The following is a 21,380-nucleotide window of genomic DNA, read 5'->3' as shown; positions in this document are numbered from 1 at the left end:
ATACTGTATGGGGTCAGCTATGGGGGCATTATACTGTGTGGTAGGCACTATGGGAGCATGATACTGTGTGGCCTGAATCGGGTGTGTATGGGCTGGGATTGGACGGGATTAGAGGCATGGCTTAAAAGGGAAACCGCAGTGGTTGTCCATCTTTGTGATACTTGAAAGTTCAGTTATTTTCTTCAGGGTGCGCTCCGTTTTTTCAAAGGATAGCGCACTAACACATTTATTTCTATGGGGCCATGCACACTTCCATTGTTTTGACGGAATCGTGTAGCCATTCTGACAAAAATAGAACAGTTCCTACTCCTGTCCATTTTTGACTAATCGCTCTCAGCCATTCCATTAATTTCGTCCGTTGAAACAACGAACTGCACACGGAAGCCATCCGTGTGTGGTCCGTGCTCATGGGTCCGCCATTTGCGGCCGTACGACGGGCAACGGATGTGTGCATGAGGCCTTAGGTATGCTCTAACAACTGCCTGTGTACTATCAGTACACAGGTTAATGTACTGACATATAGATAGATATATGCCAGTACATTAACGTTAAAAAAAAAAAAAAAAATCCTCTATGAAATTGAAAAAATATTACAATTAATAAAAAAAAGTATTCAAAAAAATTACACAAATGCACATTTTTAATAATAAATAAACTTTATTAAATATAAGTCCCAAAACATAAAATAATAGACACATATTTGGTAGCGTCACAACTTTCACAACAAATTTAAAGCATCATTTATGATGATAGGTGTATGCAGTAAAAAAAACCTGCTACAGAACTGCTTTTTTTTCCAGAAATTTTGACGAAATAAAAATAAATATATATTTTAACGATAATGTGAATGCACCAAAAAATGGCACCTACATAATGTACAACTCGTCCCGCAAAAAACAAAGTCTACGTCGAACTAAAAATACACAGTTTTACAGACTTCTCATGAAGTGAATGAGAAAAGGCTGTAGTACTGTAAACCGCTGCTACAAGTGTGTAGACGATTCACAGTACGAGCAGTAGAAATGAAGGGGAAGAAGAGATCGTACGAGCGTTGCGGCCCCTTCAAAACAGCTGATTGGCGGGTGTGCCGGGAGTCGTACCCGACCTATCACATATTGATAGCCTATCCTGAGGACAGACCATCAATTATATGGGACTGGAAAACTCCTTTAACTATAGACGACGCTGCGGAGCTGCAGGGGAGAAGGGGTGCATAAGTTTTGGGAACAGCCCAGGGCCTATGGTCTTCTTAATCTGCCACTGGATATAGCCTCCTGAAGGCAATACTACTACTATGAAAAAATGAGTCATTACTATATATTTATGAAAGCATGAATCCATCTGTAATTGTATTTTGAGGCAGTTATGGCCACCAAAATATGTAAAGTTCTTCTTTTCTGTGTGTTCCCTGTCTATATTTGAATTGGTGACCATGCTGAGTATGCAAGAGCATTCATTGTTTACTTCCAGGGGATAAAATTCTGTCCATAATCATGTGATGGACACATAGGTGCACGGCTCGTTACAGTTTGTGTATCAGAGCTGCGTCTTCTACTGATCCCAGCACCTGTGTGTCCATCACATGACCATGGACAGAATTTTATCCACTGGAAGTAAACAATAAATGTTCCTACTGAATAACAACCAGCAGAGATCTTGAAAACCGTGAGAAATTAATACAGCAAGTATATTGGAAAATTGTATAACTTTTAATTACACAAAAGGTAATATTCATTTGCAGAAACCAGACAACACCTTTAAGTAGTCATACTGGACAATGCCTCCAACTGCTATTATGTTTAATGTTTTCTACTAATATACCATCTGTAAAATGCATTCTCTTACCTTTACCGTATTGTCTGTTGCAACTGAAAATATCTTGTTATCTTCTGATGAGACATCAAGGAAAAATATGGGGGCAGTATGACCACGGAGCACGCCTGTTGCTCGCCTATAAACAGCAATGAGGTTCACATTTTGTGAGGTCATCTTTGCACCAATCACTATACAGTATTTTGATTTAGAAAAAATAAATCTCCCAGAAATCAACGCATTATAGCATCTCAGCTAACATGTTACTAGAGGTGTGTCAGTTTCTGTTGATTCGACATAGTGACCCGCAGAATTGTGAATGCAGCTCCGGACTATAATACAGGCTGTAACTCATGACAGTACAAGACAATTAAAGCAAAGTATTTGCAAAGTTATTTAACTTCTAGGTAAAATACAGTATATCTATATGTTATCTGCAAAATTGTGTTTAAAGTTTACTTATTCAGTTATATAGATATATAAATAATGTTTTACTTCAAGTAATCTTACGCAGGCACATAGAGGTTCCACAGTCTAATAATGCGATCCATGCCCCCCGTCACAACAAGGCTGTTCTTCTTGCAGAATGCGAACGTTTTCACCCCTTTATATACACGGAATACTGTTTGATCTCCACTTGCTCTCCTCTGTGGTGATCCAGGTGTGAATGCTCCTCTACGTCCCTTCAGGTCTTTCACATGATCTTTTATGTCCTTTATCTGCTGTTCTACATTTGTTGTTCCAACAGTACAACCTTTAATAGATCACATGTGAAAATGACACTTACTACATGTTTGTTTTGTGGAATTATAAATTATACTACTCAATTCTGTTTGGTAAGAGAAGACAGTGGGGCGGACTTAGGGTATATTTACACGTACTGTTTTCAGACGTAATTCAGGCGTTTTACGCCTCGAATTACGCCTGAAAAAACGCCCCTAATACGCCTACAAACATCTGCCCATTGCTTTCAATGGGAATTACGATGTTCTGTTCCCACGAGCCTTTATTTTACGCGTCGTCTCAAAATACGGCGCGTAAAATGACGGCTCGTCAAAAGAAGTGCAGGACACTTCTTGGGACGTTTTTGAGGCGTTTTTTATTGACTCCATTGAAAAACAGCTCCAAAAATGGGCGTAAAAAGCGCAGCGTAAAACGCAAGTTGTTAAAAAACGTCTGAAAATCAGGAACTTTTTTCGCCTGAAAACAGCTCTGTATTTTCAGACGTTTTTGCTCACTGTGTGTGAACATACCCTTACAATTCAAAATTCGCCAGAATTCTGGCTCGAATTGACCCAGATTTCTGGCGGACATGCTCTGGTCTACATTTATTAACTGTTTTAGACACTTTTTTTCGACACGCCCACTAGGGGGCGTGGTTTAGCAGGAAAGGGTCATGGTCTAATGTAAATGGGTGTGGTTTAAAATATGACAAAATGCACCAAATCGGAGAAGGCTGTAATACTGTGAACTGCCACTACAAGTGTGCCAGCGATTCACAATATGAGCAGGTTGAAATGAAGGGGAAGGAGCACTTGTAAGAGCACCATGGCCCCTTCAATTCAGCTGATCGGCGGGTGTCGGGAGTCAGGCCTCCACCAATCAGGTATTGATGGCTTATCCTGAGGACAGACCATCAATTTCGTAGGACTGGTAAACTCATTTAGGGCATGACCAGACGTGGCGTGTTTCTGCCGACACCGTCCGCATCAATGCCGCACATAATCTGCGTTGCAGATTCTGTTGCGGCTTTGCCTAAAATGGGCACTAAATTGATGCGGATTAGCCGTTGCGTATTCAGGTCAAGAGTGCTTCCCTTCTCTCTATCAGTGCAGGATAGAGAGAAGGGACAGCCCTTTCCCTAGTAAAAGTAAAATAAATTCATTACTTACCCGGCCGTTGTCTTGGTGACGCGTCCCTCTTTCGACATCCAACCCGACCTCCCATGTGACTGCTGCAGCCTGTGATTGGCCTGTGATTGGCTGCAGCCGTCACTTGGACTGAAACGTCATCCCGGGAGGCCGGACTGGAGGAAGAAGCAGGGAGTTATCGGTAAGTAGGAACTTCTATTCTTTTAACACGTTGATCTATATTATGATCGGAAGTCACTGTCGAGGGTGCTGAAACAGTTACTGCCGATCGTTTAACTCTTTCAGCACCCTGGACAGTGACTATCTCCTGACGTCGCCTAGCAACACTCCCGTAATTACGGGTGCACACACGTAGTCACTCGTAATTACGGGAGCCCCATTGACTTCTATTCCGCAATGAGTCCGCAACAAGTCCGCTACACACGTCTGCAACAGCCAGTGTATGCTGCGGACACCAAATTCCGCACCGCAGCCTATGGTCCGCAGCAGAGTTTTCCGCAACGTGTGCACTCACCTAACTAAAAAGCAGTGGAAAGCAATGGAGAAAATGTCCACTGCGGATTTCCGCAGCGGACTGGCCGCAGCGGAATTCCAGAGCAATGGCCACGTCTGGCCATGCCCTTAAACTTAGACAGTATTAGTAAATCTGCCCCAATGATTTGGCCACAAGTATGACATGGAAAAATTCACATATATACATTATACAGGGTGGGCCATTTATATGGATACACCTAAATAAAATGGGAATGGTTGGTGATATTAACTTCCTGTTTGTGGCACATTAGTATATGGGAGGGGGGAAACTTTTCAAGCTGGGTGTTGACCATGGCGGCCATTTTGAAGTCAGCCATTTTGTATCCAACTTTAGTTTTTTCAATGGGAAGAGGGTCATGTGACACATCAAACTTATCGAGAATTTCACAAGAAAAACAATGGTGTGCTTGGTTTTAACGTTACTTTATTCTTTCATGAGTTATTTACAAGTTTCTGACCACTTATAAAATGTGTTCAAAGTGCTGCCCATTGTGTTGGATTGTCAATGCAACCCTCTTCTCCCACTCTTCACACACTGATAGCAACACCGCAGAAGAAATGCTAGCACAGGCTTCCAGTATCCGTAGTTTTAGTTGCTGCACATCTCGTATCTTCACAGCATAGACAATTGCCTTCAGATGACCCCAAAGATAAAAGTCTAAGGGGGTCAGATCGGGAGACCTAGGGGGCCATTCAACTGGCCCACGACGACCAATCCACTTTCCAGGAAACTGTTCATCTAGGAATGCTCGGTCCTGACACCCATAATGACATAAATAACTCATGAAAGAATAAAGTAACGTTAAAACCAAGCACACCATTGTTTTTCTTGTGAAATTCTCGATAAGTTTGATGTGACCCTCTTCCCATTGAAAAAACTAAAGTTGGATACAAAATGGCCGACTTCAAAATGGCCGCCATGGTCAACACCCAGCTTGAAAAGTTTCCCCCCTCCCATATACTAATGTGCCACAAACAGGAAGTTAATATCACCAACCATTTCCATTTTATTTAGGTGTATCCATATAAATGGCACACCCTGTACATTAAAAAATTAGAAAAAGGGGCCTCCTTCAACCACTCAGGATGACGCCTTTATGAGTCAGGAAAGAGAGCTGCTAACATGCAGAGTAGCTCTCCATTTATCAGACCTGGTCCGTCCATGGTTTACATCGACAAGCACTAATTTGAATTGTCGTATGTAATACTACAGTACATTTCAGCTGACGACAAGACAACAATGGAAAATTGCCCCAGGATGATCAACTATTTCCTCAGTTGAACTGCCGCAATCAGGTATTTGTACATTATAGGAGTTGTCTGTGATGAGACCTTTAGGCTGGGTTCACACGACCTATTTTCAGGCGTAAACGAGGCATATTATGCCTCGATTTACGCCTGAAAATAGGGCTACAATACGTCGGCAAACATCTGCCCATTCATTTGAATGGGTTTGCCGACGTAATGTGCAGATGACCTGTAATTTACGTGTCGTCGTTTGACAGCTGTCAAACGACGACGTATAAATTGACTGCCTCGGCAAAGAAGTGCAGGACACTTCTTTGCAACGTAATTTGAGCCGTTCTTCATTGAAGTCAATGAAGAGCAGCTCAAGATTTACGAGCGTCACAGACGCCTCGCATAATACGAGGAGGAGCTTTTACGTCTGAAACGACGCAGCTGTTTTCTCCTGAAAACGTCTGTCTTTTCAGACGTAAAAGCCTCTCATCGTGTGCACATACCCTTAACGTTACACAGTGCGTTTTTTTATGGGTTTTTTTTAAGCCAAAGCCAGCAGTGGATCCTAAAAGGGAGGACATTTTAAAGGCAAGATTTCTACTTCTCTTTATTGTGTCCATTCCTTCTTTTGGCTACCAAGAAATGCATCAAATGTAAATCTGGCCTTTACCAGTCTCAGAGCCGTGATTTCCTAGATCTATAGGATTTATTTTTTACAATATATTTTTAAACAAGATCACCCAGAATATGTCTTTCTGGTGGCTTTTACTATTTGTTCTTATCTTCATGATTTGTTCACCGAGTACATTCCAGTATTTTGTTATTTTTCTTCTTTGTCTGATGAACTCCCATTAAAATGACGTCTATATTTATGCACCAGCTTCTTTGTAGTCTATTTTCTATTACTCCTGACTGTAATTTCTCAGACTCACATGAGAAATTACATGTTTCACTACCTACTAGGTCGGCAAAAATAAAATTAGAGGTGATGCTAGTAGTTTTAATAAATAATACGTTTTCCCGACTTTTTTGCTGCACGGCCAAAAACCGCACCAGAAAAACGCATGCGTTCTTCAGTGCGGTTTTTGGCCGTCTGGCAAAAAAACTTGGCAAAACCGAATCGTGTGAATACACTCTTGTTATAAGAAATATCCCCTATTGGCAAGTGATTGGCTCCATAATCACCTCCAAATTGAATTTTCTTCTACAGGATTTTTGGGGCCTTGTTATATGTTAGAATGCGGGACACTTCCTGGATTGCGGAACTCTTCAATGATCATTTGCATACGGCACTCAGAGGAATAAAAGCACTTTTTTATGGTTAATGATGGGATGACTGGGGCAACATTAGGGTATGTGCACACGAGAACTGTCTTTTACGTCTGAAAAGACAGACTGTTTTCAGGAGAAAACAGCTGCGTTGTTTCAGACGTAAAAGCTCCTCCTCGCATTTTGCTGTCAAACGACAACGCGTAAATGACAGGTCGTCTGCACAATACGTCGGCAAACCCATTCAAATGAATGGGCAGATGTTTACGTATTGGAGCCGTATTTTCAGACGTAAAACGAGGCATATTACGCCTCGTCGTGTGAACCCAGCCTTATAGAGGTATATTTAAAAAACTATCATCCTTTCCTATATAGCGGCATTAGCCGTTTGGGAGGCGAAAATGTGACGAAAGACTCCTCTTAATAATCAAAGAGGATAGCACGCTGGGTGGTAGTTGTCAAAGACACTGTATGATGCACAAGACAGGAGTCTTAGCGCTCATCCACATGCTCCAGAATTGCCGTGTTTCGGCAACTACCGCCTAGCTTTCTGCCTGCGTCTCTCCATGACACGAGGAGTGAAGAGTAAGTGACACTATAAAGGGGTTATAAGCCGTAGCTCAGATACCTTGGGTTTTGCCTGGCAGACACTTGACCCTCATTCTCCTACCCTTCCCCCCTCTTTTCCCTCTTTCTCTACCTCCCTTTTATTCCTTCTTTCCCCCTTTTTTTTTTTCTCTTTTTTTTTTTGATACGTGGCAATGTTTGGAATATATTTGTCTGTCATGATTTGATTTTTGGGGATTGTCTCCGGCTGCTTCTTGCACTGTTTGATATACAGTTTAATTTTTCTTGAAAACCTTCAATAAAAATTATTGACACATAAAGGGGTTGTACAGGATTAGAAAAACATGGCTGCTTTTTTCCAAAAACAGTGCCACACCTGTCCACAGGTTGTATGTGGTATTCCAACTCAGCCGCATTTACTTTAACCCCTTTGCGCACCCAGACGTGCTATTACGTCCGGGTTCGGGGGGTGATGTTTGGAGCGCGATCACGTTCTGAGCGCGCTCCATATGCTGCGGGTGTCTGCTGTATTTTACAGCGGACACCTGGGACTAACAGCCGGGAGCAGCGATCACACTGTTCCTGGCTGTTTAACCCCTGAAATTCTGCAGTCAATCGCGACCGCAGCATATGAGGCGTTGAAAAGAGAGGGGTGGCCCCCTCCGACAGCTCATCGCCCACCCCCCGCAGTGAGATCAGAGGGCGACGACGGTTGTTATGGCAGCCCAAGGGCCTAATGAAGGCCCCCAGGACTGCCTTAACTCTACCTCTGTTAAGCCTGTAAAAATGACGATAAACTGCAATACGTTAGTAATGCAGTATATTGTACCAGTGATTTAACGATCGCTGGTTCAAGTCCCCCAGGGGGGCTAATAATGTGTGTAAAAAAAAGTGAAGTTTTTAGTAGTGAAAAAAATATAAAAAATTAAGTTAAAAAAAAAACTCTTTTCCCATTTTCCCCTAAAGTAATGTAAAAAAAAAAAAAAAGGAAACAAAATTGGTATCACTGCATCTGTAAAAGTCTGAACTCTTAAAATATAGAGTTATTTAATGCGCACGGTGAACGCCGTAAAAAATAAAAATGTAAAATACCAAAATCGCTGTATTTTTGTCACCTTAGTTCTAAAAAAAATGTAATAAAAAGTGATCAAAAAGTTATATGTACCAAAAAATGGTACCGATAAAAACTACAGCTCGTCCCGCAAAAAATAATCCTTCACAGCGCTCAATCGGTGAAAAAATAAAAAAGTTATGCCTCTCAGAATGTGGTAACACAAAACATTTTTGTTTTAACAAAAAGTTTATTATCAAAAAGTAGTAAAATATTAAAAAACCTATATAAATTTGGTATCACCGTAATCGTATTGAGCCACAGAATAAAGATAAGTTGTCATTTTTACCGAACAGTGGAAGCCGTAAAAACAAAACCCAGAAAACAATTGAGGAATCACAGTTTTTTCCAACTTCAGCCCGCACATTTTTTTTTTTTCAGTTTCTCAGTACATTATATGGAACTAAAAATGGTACCAAAAGAAACTACAATTCCTCCTGTGACAAATAAGCCCTCACACCACTCTATTCACAAATAAAAAAGTTATGGCTCTTGGAATGTGGGGAGTTACAAACGCAAATGAAAAATCAAAAAATGGCTTCGTCCCGAAGGGGTTAATAGAGCTGAGCTGCAATATCAGACATAAGGCCTCATGCACACGACCGTAGCCATGTGCACTGCCGTGATTTTCGAGTCAGCCGGCCATGGAGTGTCAGCCGTGAGCCAACCGCAAATTGCAGGCTGTGCACATGGCCGCGGCCATTATTTTCAATGAGCCCGGACCTAAGAACACAGCCGTAATAAGGCATGTCCATTCTTTCTGCGGTCCGGGCTCCGGGGCCATGCACGGACCGTGGAAACCACGGTCGTGTGCATGGCCCGATAGAAATGAATGGGGCCGCAATTCTCCCGTGGATTTTCGGGGGAATTGCGGCCGCAAAAGCACGCTCGTGTGCATGGAGCCTAACCCATTGCAATGTTTCCGGTGCTGGTGATTCGAAATTTGCACAGGAGAAGAATGTCTGTACAACAAGAGAACTCATATTGGTCACTCTTACTGGGGAGGATGGTATCTCTGCCAATTTGCTGCTCCCCTGTAGTCATGGATGGGGCACCCGTTGGTGTTCCTATATATTGGTGTTATATTGAATGCACATACATATTATTACATTGCAGCTACTATATATGGTTAATATGTAACAACTTACCAATTACTAGAGCTGTAGATTCATCATTTGAAGCAGAAATGACAGCTTTAATGGAATCATAATATTTCATCTAAAAAATAAAACACAATCTTATATTTGAACTCCGCTTTTAAAAAAATTACACAAACAACATTTAAAGAAAATGTAGAAAAACTGAGAATATTATGATTTATCTCTTTTTGTACGGATTCAGATTTTTTTTTTCCATTTATATACATGGCATCGTGAAAAACTCCGCCTGATAGCTTTCATCTGGACTAGCACAATGCACTGCTCTATGGAAACAGAAGACCAACAGAATTCTGAATTTAGCTTTGTATGTAAATGGAGAAGAAATTATTTTCTAACTTAAAATCAGTATAAGATACAGTAAGCATAGTATTCCCAGCACTGTTCAACAGTGTAAGTCAATTTCAACAGATAAATGTCATTCAAAGGCGGCATTTCCCTTTAACAAGCAAAATTTACGTGTCGATTACAAACATTAAAACATGGATCACTCGAAAAATCTGTGTATGTATCATTATCTGCATTATTCTTATAGGCGCTCTAAACCTAGCCTATCATAACTACATTTCCCTTTGCAGTTTAATTTATTCTATTATTCTCTGTAATCAGCCATTTTAGGCGGGGGGAGGGGGGGGGGTTGGCGGACTGACTGTATTGTTCTTAAATGGGAAACTCACAGGAAGTCCATGATAACCAGTTTATCTCAATCTGAGAACCTCTAGAAGCATTTACTTACATAGGACTGATATAAGCAGCTCTTTTTATAAGCTTCGTATTGTAGATTTAATGATCCTTTACTGATATTTGAAATCATTGTAGCTAAAAGTTAAAGGGGTTTTCCCATCAGAGACATTTATGACATATCCACAGAATATGTCATAAATGTCAGATAGATGCAGGTCCTACCTCTGTGACCCGCACCTATCTCCGGAACTGGGCCCCCTAAACCTTGTTCTGCCGCTGTGTTGCAGCTGAATTCCGACCATGAGTTCACGGTCGGGAGTTCCGAAAACAGCGTAACTCGCTGAGCTATGCTGTTTCCGTAAGTCTCATAGAACTGAATGGTAGTTACGGAAACAACGTAGCTCGCATGCTACGCTACTTCCGTAACTGTCATTCAATACTATGGGAGTTACGGAAACAGCATAGCTCAGCCAGTTACGCTGTTTTCATAACTCCCGACCATATAACCAGGAAGTGGCCGGGAGGCAGCGAGAACAGACAAAGGTAGAACAGGGTTTAGGGGGCCCCGTTCTAGAGATAGGTGCGGGTCACAGAGGTGGGACCTGAATCTGACATTTATGACATCTCCTGTGGATATGTCATAAATGTCTCTGATGGGAAAACCCTTTTAGGGCATGCCCAGACATAGCGGAGTTCTTCCGCCACTGTCCGCACCAATGCCGCACTATATTTTTTGTACGGATCATTTAAAAACTTGCACAAGTTAATCATGCCCCCACCCCCCCTTAGATGTCCCTTTTCAAGGTGAAAATGGCAAATAAGAACATCTATGAGAAAAGGAAAGCTTGTGGAAATCTAAGCTGGAAAAGTCACTGTGATTGTGATTTTTACAGTGTTTTATTTTTTTTCCCATTTACAAGGAAAATGAACGGTGATGTGAACAGGCCCTTTTTCTAACTTCTCAAAACTACCCCTGTTGCCAGGCTATGCCTCCTTGGCTAAGGATTACATCTCCCTACAGTTACAGCAACGAAGACCGCCACATAGCGCTACAATCATGTCAACAGATCATAAAGCTCTCTTTTTTAGAAACTCTGTCACGCTAAGTAATGTTCAATATACGCTGAATAGCCACTTTATCAGCGGCACATATCTAGTAGCACATTGAACCTTCCTTGGCCTTCATAATTAGTTGTGGCATAGATTCCACTAGGTGCTGATATCGTTCTGCAGGAATATTGGCCCATGTGGACAGGATAGCTTCTTGAAGTTGTCATTAAAGGGTCCTTCTGCCATAGGGTAAACTGCTGCCATGAAGGGAGGAACTTGGTCGGCCACAATATCGACCACAGGTATCAGGTAATAGGTAAGACCTATTGTTCAAATGTCCATCCACAGGTATCAGTGAACCCAGGGTGTGCCAAGAAAACATTCCCCACACCATTACGCCACCTCCACCAGTCTGAACTCTTGCCATCTAACAGGGTTCATGGATTCATGCTGCCTGCACCAAATTCTGACTCTTCCATCAGAATAGAGCAAATTAAATCTGGATTCATCTGACCAGGAGATGTTTTTCCACTGCTCAGTGACGACTAGAGTCTTGACTTTCTGTTTCTCTTAGAAAGCAATGGCACTCGAACTGGTCGTCTGCTGTTATAGCCCATCCGGGCTAAGGAACGATGAGTTGTGCGTTCAGACATGTTAGTTGGAGCACCAGCGTTGTATTCTGGCTGCAATTTGCTTGACTGTGCTCCACCTGTTCGTCAGATTGACTCTTGACATTCTCTTCTGACCCCTTTCGTCGACGAGTTAGTGACATCCATAGGATCCCTTTTTGTTGGATGTTTCTCCTCGATCACACCATTCTCAGGTTACTCTCAAAACCATTGCACGAGAAAACCCCACAAGGTTGGCACGTTTTGAAATACTGGCCCCGATTAGTCTAGCACCGAGAACCAGGCCTCGTTCGTAGTCGCTCAGATCGCTCGATTTACCTATTCTGATTTGTACTTACACTGAAAATGATCCATGGAAAACATTCTCACTTGAGTTTATGCTGCACTCCATGGTCAAATGCCTAATATCTAAACAGGGAACCTCCAAATGTGACAGGGCAGGTGTCTCCAAAAAAGTGGCCATTCAGTGTATAGTGTGGTCTAAATTCAACAATGATGTGTTAATGATGAGACTACCGGTTAAAAGCTGCCATGTGCGGCCGCAGTAGGAACAATACACCCCAAATGGGGCTATCCACACGGCCGATTTATGACAGCCCGGTAAACCGGGCCGTCAAAAAGTGGAAAATGCCCTATTTTGGGCCGTTCTCCAGGCGGCACGGCTCCCAGAGAAGTCTATGGGGCCCTGTAAAGCACGGCTGTCACTCGTATGTGATCCGAGTGACGGCCATGCGTTCTGCCGCTCGCTCGCTCTCTCTTCTCCTCCTCACAGTCCGAAGTTCATGTGATGAGCAGGAGGACGGTATTTTGTTGCTCCCTGTAGGAGCTGAAAGCCTAATCCCTGGCCACAGCTTCGGCTGAAGCTGTGGCCGGGGATTCCGCTCCAGGAGAAGTCCCTGACGTCACTGTCCATATATGGACAGTGACGTCAGGGACTTCTTCTAGAGCAGTCCCCTACTCCTGAAGCTGAATCCCCGGCTCTGTGTCCATATACATTACCATTCAAAAGTTTGGGGTCACCCAGACAATTTTGTGTTTTCCATGAAAACTCACACTTATATTTATCAAATGAGTTGCAAAATGACTAGAAAATATAGTCAAGACATTGACAAGGTTAGAAATAATGATTTTTATTTGAAATAATAATTTTCTCCTTCAAACTTTGCTTTCATCAAAGAATGCTCCATTTGCAGCAATTACAGCATTGCAGACCTTTGGCATTCTAGCTGTTAATTTGCTGAGGTAATCGGGAGAAATTTCACCCCATGCTTCCAGAAGCCCTACCACAAGTTGGATTGGCTTGATGGGCACTTCTTGCGTACCATACGGTCAAGCTGCTCCCACAACAGCTCTATGGGGTTGAGATCTAGGTGACTGCGCTGGCCACTCCATTACAGATAGAATACCAGCTGCCTGCTTCTTCCCTAAATAGTTCTTGCATAATTTGGAGGTGTGCTTTGGGTCATTGTCCTGTTGTAGGATGAAATTGGCTCCAATCAAGCGCTGTCCACAGGGTATGGCATGGCGTTGCAAAATGGAGTGATAGCCTTCCTTATTCAAAATCCCTTTTACCTTGTAGAAATCTCCCACTTTACCAGCACCAAAGCAACCCCAGACCATCGCATTACCTCCACCATGCTTGACAGATGGCGTCAGGCACTCTTCCAGCATCTTTTCAGTTGTTCTGCGTCTCACAAATGTTCTTCTGTGTGATCCAAACACCTCAAACTTCGATTCGTCTGTCCATAACACTTTTTTCCAATCTTCCTCTGTCCAATGTCTGTGTGCTTTTGCCCATATTAATCTTTTCCTTTTATTAGCCAGTCTCAGATATGGCTTTTTCTTTGCCACTCTGCCCTGAAGGCCAGCATCCCGGAGTCGCCTCTTCACTGTAGACGTTGACACTGGCGTTTTGCGGGTACTATTTAATGAAGCTGCCAGTTGAGGACCTGTGAGGCGTCTATTTCTCAAACTAGAGTCTCTAATGTACTTGTCTTATTGCTCAGTTGTGCAGTGGGGCCTCCCACTTCCCTTTCTACTCTGGTTAGAGCCTGTTTGTGCTGTCCTCTGAAGGGAGTAGTACACACCGTTGTAGGAAATCTTCAGTTTCTTGGCAATTTCTCGCATGGAATAGCCTTCATTTCTAAGAACAAGAATAGACCGTCGAGTTTCACATGAAAGCTCTCTTTTTCTAGCCATTTTGAGAGCTTAATCGAACCCACAAATGTAATGCTCCAGATTCTCAACTAGCTCAAAGGAAGGTCAGTTTTATAGCTCCTCTAAACAGTAAAACTGTTTACAGCGTTGCTAACATAATTTCACAAGGGTTTTTAGTGTTTTCTAATCATCCATTAGCCTTCTAACACAGTTAGCAAACACAATGTACCATTAGAACACTGGAGTGATGGTTGCTGGAAATGGGCCTCTATACACCTATGTAGATATTGCATTAAAAACCGGACGTTTGCAGCTAGAATAGTCATTTACCACATTAACAATGTATAGAGTGTATTTCTGATTAATTTAATGTTATTGTCATTGAAAAAAACTGCTTTTCTTTCAGAAATAAGGAAATTTCTAAGTGACCCTGAACTTTTGAATGGTAGTGTATGGACAGTGATGTCAGTGACTTCTGAAGTGGAATAACCGGCGTTGTGGCCGGTGGTTCCGCTCCAGGAGGAGTCCCTGACTTCAATGTCCATATATGGACAGTGACATCAGAGACTTCTGAAGCAGAATCCCCGGCGCTGTGGCCGGTGATTCCGATCCAGGAGAAGTCCCTGACCATATATGGACAGTGAAGTCAGGGACTTCTCCTGGAGCGGTCCCCTACAGGAAGATAGGGGGGTGCCATCTATGGGGGGTGGCTATGTACAAGGGTGCTGTGAAGCACTACCTACAGGGGGGCTGTGTGGCATTACCTACAGGGGGCTGTGTGGCATTACCTATAGGGGGGCTGTGTGGCACTACCTACAGGGGGGCTGTGTGGCACTACCTACAAGGGGGTCTGTATGGCACTACCTACAAGGGGGAATGTGGCAGTATCTACAGAGGGCAGTGTGTGGCATTATCTACAGAGGGCAGTGTGTGGCATTATCTACAGAGGGCAGTGTGTGGCATTATCTACAGAGGGAATGTGTGGCTGAAAATTTACAAATTAAATTCATCCATTTTTAAAACAGACAGGGAAAAAAACGGCTGCAAAACGGGTCAAAATTGGCCGTTAAAAGTGGAAACACGGCCTAGAACGGAGATGGAACGGATGCAAAACCGATACAAAACGGCCATAAAGGAACCAAAACAGATGTTTTTATCGGCCGACACTCGAACCCTGTCGTGTGAATAGAGCCTAAGGAAAGGGTTATCTTATTCACATCGGTAATTAACCATTGACTCTTTTAAGATTCTTTATTTTAAATCGTGAATAAAGATACTTTTACACTTACTTGAATCACCCAATCTCCATGCACTTTCCAGCGAATTAAAGTTACGTGAGGAGAGAGAATGGCATTCTCTAAGACAACGGTTGGCATTATGTTATCTGGACGAGGCATCTTCTTCCACAGTCTAAAAATTAAAAATGTGTATTGTTAAAGTACAAGTGTTGCATCATCCAGACCCCATGATAAGGTCTATACAAGTGAATACATAGCACGGCTCTTCACTAGTAATACAGGTGACATAACCAAATCTATACAAGGCTGTGTAAATTCAGCCATGTCACCACACATGGGGTGTCTGTGCTAAGCAATGGTCAAACAAATTCAGGATTCAAAGAACGCTGGTGTAAAAAAAAAATACAATTGGAGAATCTGTAGAAGCCTTATAGAGGCTCTGTCACCACATTATAAGTGCCCTATCTCCTACATAAGGAATGGGTGTAGTAATGTAGGTGACAGCAGTGCTTTTTATTTCAAAAAACGATCTATTTTCACCACTTTATTAGCGATTTTAGATTTATGCTAATGAGTGTCTTAATGCAGAAGTGGACGTGTTTTTACTTCAGACCAAGTGGGCGTTGTACAGAGGAGTGTATAACGCTGACCAATCAGCATCATGCACTCCTCTCCATTCATTTAGGCAGCGCATAGGGATCCTTTTAGATCAGTATGTGCTGTCTTATACTATAACTGTAATGGCAGGAAGGAGGTGAAGGGAAAGTGAGCCCTAATCTACCCACCGCCCTGTCCCTGCCTACTTGCAACGACCCGCCCTAGGCGACGAGGTACAACTGGGCGGCGGTCCCTACGCTGGCTAAGTGCACAGGAAGACAAACAGGGAACACGCAAGGGAAGGGGCAGTAGCCACGGAACGCCACGAGGAAACGGGGCGGCGAACGAACAGTCAGGACCAGGACGAAGTGAGTACACCCGAGCGGGCACGGAGACAGAAGCAAGCCAGGGGCAAAGCAAAGCAGGTCAAGCAGAACTGCAGCAAGGCAGAAGCACGGCAGAAGCAGGCTGGAGCAAGCAGCAGTGGGGCCAGGAATCCAAAAGAATTACAAGCACTGAGGGAGAGCACAGGGCAGGTAATAAAGGGCAGGGGGCGGAGCTAACTCCGACAGACCAGGCCGCGATAGGCTCTTCCACTCCTGAGCCTGCCACCCTGGTTGGTGGGAGATGGTGTCAGTCGAACAGGTCTGGCCTCAGGTGTGGATTGATTAATCCCAGGAGTATAGCAAGATGAAGTACCTGGCAGATCCCTAACAGTACTCCCTCTTTTATGAGGGGCCACCGGACCCTTACTAAGGGGACCCGGTTTAGTGGGGAAGAGGAGGTGGAACCTCCTGATCAATACCCCAGCGTGAACATCACAGGCAGGTACCCAAGTCCTCTCCTCCGGCCCGTATCCTCTCCAATGGACCAGGTACTGGAGGGAGCCCTGGACCATCCTACTGTCCATAATCTTGGCCACCTCGAATTCCACCCCCTCAGGGGTGAGAACGGGAACAGGAGGTATCCTCGAGGGGGACCAGGACGGGGAGCAGCGTTTAAGGAGGGAGGCATGGAAGACGTCATGTATGCGAAAGGATGGGGGGAGCTCCAGACGGAAGGATACAGGGTTGAGGACTTCAATGATCTTATAAGGTCCAATAAATCGGGGAGCAAACTTCCTGGACGGGACCTTAAGGCGCAAGTTCCTGGACGACAACCAGACCAAATCCCCGACGACAAACCGGGGGTTAGCAGAACGTCTACTATCCGCCTGAATCTTTTGTGCGCTCTGGGACGCCTCTAGGTTCTTCTGAACCTGGGCCCAGACAGTGCACAGTTCCCGATGAACCTCCTCTACCTCAGGATTATTGGAACAACCAGGGGAGACGGAGGAGAACCTTGGGTTAAACCCGAAATTACAGAAAAACGGGGAGACCCCTGACGAGTTACTGACCCGGTTATTCAGGGAAAATTCAGCAAGGGGAAGGAATGAGACCCAATCGAATTGACAGTCAGAGATGAAGCACCTTAAATATTGTTCCAGGGATTGGTTGGTCCTTTCCGTTTGGCCATTAGTTTCGGGATGGAAGGCGGAGGAGAAGGACAGATCAATCTCCAACTTTTTACAAAAAGCTCTCCAAAATAAGGAAACAAATTGTACCCCTCTGTCAGAAACGATATTGACTGGGGCCCCATGGAGACGCAGGATGTGTTTCACAAACAAAGAAGCTAACGTCTTGGCGTTAGATAGCTTCTTAAGGGGCACAAAGTGGCACATCTTGCTGAAGCGGTCGACTACCACCCACACCACCGACTTGCCCTGAGATGGAGGCAAATCGGTGATAAAATCCATGGAGATATGGGTCCAAGGTCTCTGGGGAATGGGCAAGGAACGTAGTAGGCCCGCAGGTCGGGACCTAGGGGTTTTGGACCTAGCGCAAACCTCACAAGCGGCGACGTAAGCCCTAACATCTTTAGGCAACCCAGGCCACCAATAGTTTCTGGTAATGAGGTGTTTGGTGCCCAAGATGCCAGGATGACCAGATAGAGCGGAGTCATGGTTTTCCCTGAGTACCCTCAGCCGGTATTGCAGGGGAACAAACAGTTTGTCCCCAGGGACGTTCCCGGGAGCTGCACCCTGATCAGCCGCGATATCAGAAGCTAAATCAGAATCCGTGGCAGAGACGATTATACCAGGGGGTAAAATACAAGCAGGATCCTTCTCGGAAGGAGGATTGGCCATGAAACTACGTGACAGAGCGTCAGCCTTAATATTCTTGGACCCAGCCCTATAGGTAACCAAGAAATTAAATCTGGTAAAGAATAGTGCCCACCGAGCTTGTCTAGGATTAAGCCTCCGGGCCGATTCTAGGAAAACCAGATTCTTGTGATCCGTAAGGACCGTTACCTGGTGTCTGGCCCCCTCCAGGAAGTGCCGCCACTCCTCAAAAGCCCATTTAATGGCTAGAAGTTCGCGGTTGCCAATATCATAGTTACTCTCCGTGGGCGAAAACTTCCTAGAGAAGTAAGCACAGGGGCGGAGATGGGTGAGGGAGCTGGTACCCTGGGACAAGACGGCCCCCACTCCCACCTCGGAAGCGTCAACCTCCACAATAAATGGCTCCTCTTGGTTGGGCTGAATCAGCACGGGGGCCGAGATAAAGCACTTCTTGAGAGTCTCAAAGGCCTGGACGGCCTCAGGGGGCCAATGGAGGACATCGGCACCCTTGCGGGTAAGGTCCGTAAGAGGCTTAGCGACGACCGAGAAGTTGGCAATAAATCTCCTGTAATAGTTGGCGAACCCTAAAAAACACTGTAACGCCTTAAGGGAGGCAGGTTGGACCCATTCCGCCACAGCTTGAACCTTGGCAGGGTCCATGCGGAATTCATGAGGAGTGAGGATTTGCCCTAAAAATGGTATCTCCTGTACCCCAAAGACACATTTTTCAGTCTTAGCAAACAGATTATTCTCCCGAAGGACCTGGAGCACCTTCCTGACATGCTCCACGTGGGAGGACCAGTCCTTGGAAAACACCAGTATGTCATCAAGGTACACAACAAGAAAATTACCCAGGTACTCTCTCAGGATTTCATTAATAAAATTCTGGAAGACAGCAGGGGCATTACACAACCCAAAGGGCATGACCAGGTATTCGAAATGACCCTCGGGTGTGTTGAACGCAGTTTTCCACTCATCCCCCTCTTTGATGCGGATAAGGTTATATGCCCCCCGTAGATCGAACTTAGAAAACCATTGGGCTCCCTGAACCTGATTAAAAAGATCCGGAATCAAAGGAAGTGGGTACTGGTTCCTTACGGTGACCTTATTCAGGTTACGATAATCAATGCACGGCCTAAGACCACCATCCTTCTTCCCCACGAAGAAGAAGCCAGCACCTACAGGAGAAGTCGAGGGGCGAATGAAACCCTTGGCCAGGCATTCTTGGATATACACCCTCATCGCTTCACGTTCAGGACATGAAAGATTAAATATCCTACCCTTAGGAAGCTTGGCACCAGGCACCAAATCGATAGCGCAATCGTAATCTCTATGGGGGGGCAACACCTCGGAGGCCTCCTTAGAAAACACATCGGCGAAGTCCTGAACAAACTCAGGAAGCGTGTTTACCTCCTCCCGGGGAGAAATAGAGTTAACGGAAAGACATGACATAAGACATTCATTACCCCATTTGGTGAGATCCCCAGTATTCCAATCAAATGTGGGATTATGCAATTGCAACCAGGGAAGGCCTAAAACCAGATCAGACGATAATCCCTGCATCACCAGTACAGAGCACTGCTCCAAATGCATGGAGCCAACCAGGAGTTCAAAAACAGGAGTATGCTGAGTAAAATAACCATTAGCAAGGGGGGTTGAGTCGATTCCTACTACAGGGATAGGATAAGGTAAATCAATACAAGGCATCTTTAGAGACATAGCAAATTCCACAGACATGATATTAGCAGATGAGCCAGAATCCACGAAAGCACTGCCCGTGGCAGACCGGCCAGCAAACGAGACCTGAAAGGGAAGCAAAATTTTATTGCGTTTCACATTAACGGGAAATACCTGTGCGCCCAAGTGACCTCCCCGATGATCACTTAGGCGCGGAAGTTTTCCGGCTTCTTATTCTTGCGCCTGGGACAGGTGTTTAGTAGATGCTTGTCGTCCCCACAGTAGAAGCAGAGACCATTCATTCTGCGAAACTCCCTACGTTGTCGAGGGGACATGGAGGCCCCGAGTTGCATAGGTACCTCCGAGTCCTCCGTGGAGGGGCGAGGAGACGGGACCTCGGGGGGGATCGCAGAAAAGTCAGAGGGGAGCACACTGAAGCGTTCTAGCTGACGTTCCCTGAGACGTCGGTCAAGTCGTACTGCTAGGGCCATAACCTGGTCAAGGGAGTCAGGCGAGGGGTAGCTAACCAGCAGATCCTTCAGGGCGTCAGATAATCCTAACCTAAACTGGCACCTTAGGGCCGGATCGTTCCACTGAGAAGCTACGCACCACTTCCTAAAATCAGAACAGTATTCCTCAACCGGTCTCCTACCCTGACGTAAGGTCACCAGCTGACTCTCGGCTAAAGCAGTCCTGTCAGTCTCGTCGTAAATGAGTCCGAGGGCAGAGAAAAAACGATCAACAGAGGAAAGTTCAGGGGCGTCAGGAGCCAAGGAGAAGGCCCACTCTTGGGGCCCTTCCTGGAGTCGGGATATGATGATACCCACCCGCTGGTTCTCGGAACCTGAGGAGTGGGGCTTTAGGCGGAAATACAGTCTGCAACTCTCCCGGAAGGAGAGAAACGTCTTACGGTCCCCTGAAAACCGGTCAGGTAACTTGAGGTCGGGTTCTAGAGGTGAGGTGAGGGGTACTACTAAAGCAGCGTCACCCTGATTGACCCTTTGGGCCAGGGCCTGGACCTGTAGGGAGAGGCCCTGCATCTGCTGGGTCAGGGTCTCAAGGGGGTCCATGACAGCGTCAGCGTAGGAGAAAAGGTAGACTAGGTAAGGGCTTGTAATTATGTAATGGCAGGAAGGAGGTGAAGGGAAAGTGAGCCCTAATCTACCCACCGCCCTGTCCCTGCCTACTTGCAACGACCCGCCCTAGGCGACGAGGTACAACTGGGCGGCGGTCCCTACGCTGGCTAAGTGCACAGGAAGACAAACAGGGAACACGCAAGGGAAGGGGCAGTAGCCACGGAACGCCACGAGGAAACGGGGCGGCGAACGAACAGTCAGGACCAGGACGAAGTGAGTACACCCGAGCGGGCACGGAGACAGAAGCAAGCCAGGGGCAAAGCAAAGCAGGTCAAGCAGAACTGCAGCAAGGCAGAAGCACGGCAGAAGCAGGCTGGAGCAAGCAGCAGTGGGGCCAGGAATCCAAAAGAATTACAAGCACTGAGGGAGAGCACAGGGCAGGTAATAAAGGGCAGGGGGCGGAGCTAACTCCGACAGACCAGGCCGCGATAGGCTCTTCCACTCCTGAGCCTGCCACCCTGGTTGGTGGGAGATGGTGTCAGTCGAACAGG

The 21,380-nt window shown here is 45.2% G+C and overlaps 1 protein-coding gene across 1 annotated transcript in view; it reads right to left on the bottom strand.

Moving 5' to 3' along the window:
- Positions 1 to 21,380, bottom strand: part of LOC142741709 (cilia- and flagella-associated protein 337-like) — a 170,494-nt gene that overhangs the window by 94,438 nt on the left and 54,676 nt on the right. Inside the window, exons 11-14 of the mRNA XM_075851051.1 lie at positions 15,370 to 15,490; positions 9,552 to 9,621; positions 2,323 to 2,566; positions 1,846 to 1,951 (exon numbers count right to left, since the gene is read on the bottom strand). Of these exons, the coding sequence (XP_075707166.1) occupies positions 1,846 to 1,951; positions 2,323 to 2,566; positions 9,552 to 9,621; positions 15,370 to 15,490 (541 nt within the window). The remainder of the gene's footprint in view (positions 1 to 1,845; positions 1,952 to 2,322; positions 2,567 to 9,551; positions 9,622 to 15,369; positions 15,491 to 21,380) is intronic.

The sequence above is a fragment of the Rhinoderma darwinii genome, chromosome 2 (assembly GCF_050947455.1).
Source record: "Rhinoderma darwinii isolate aRhiDar2 chromosome 2, aRhiDar2.hap1, whole genome shotgun sequence".
Taxonomy (NCBI): Eukaryota; Metazoa; Chordata; class Amphibia; order Anura; family Rhinodermatidae; genus Rhinoderma; species Rhinoderma darwinii.
This window is presented reverse-complemented; position numbering and strand designations above follow the sequence as displayed.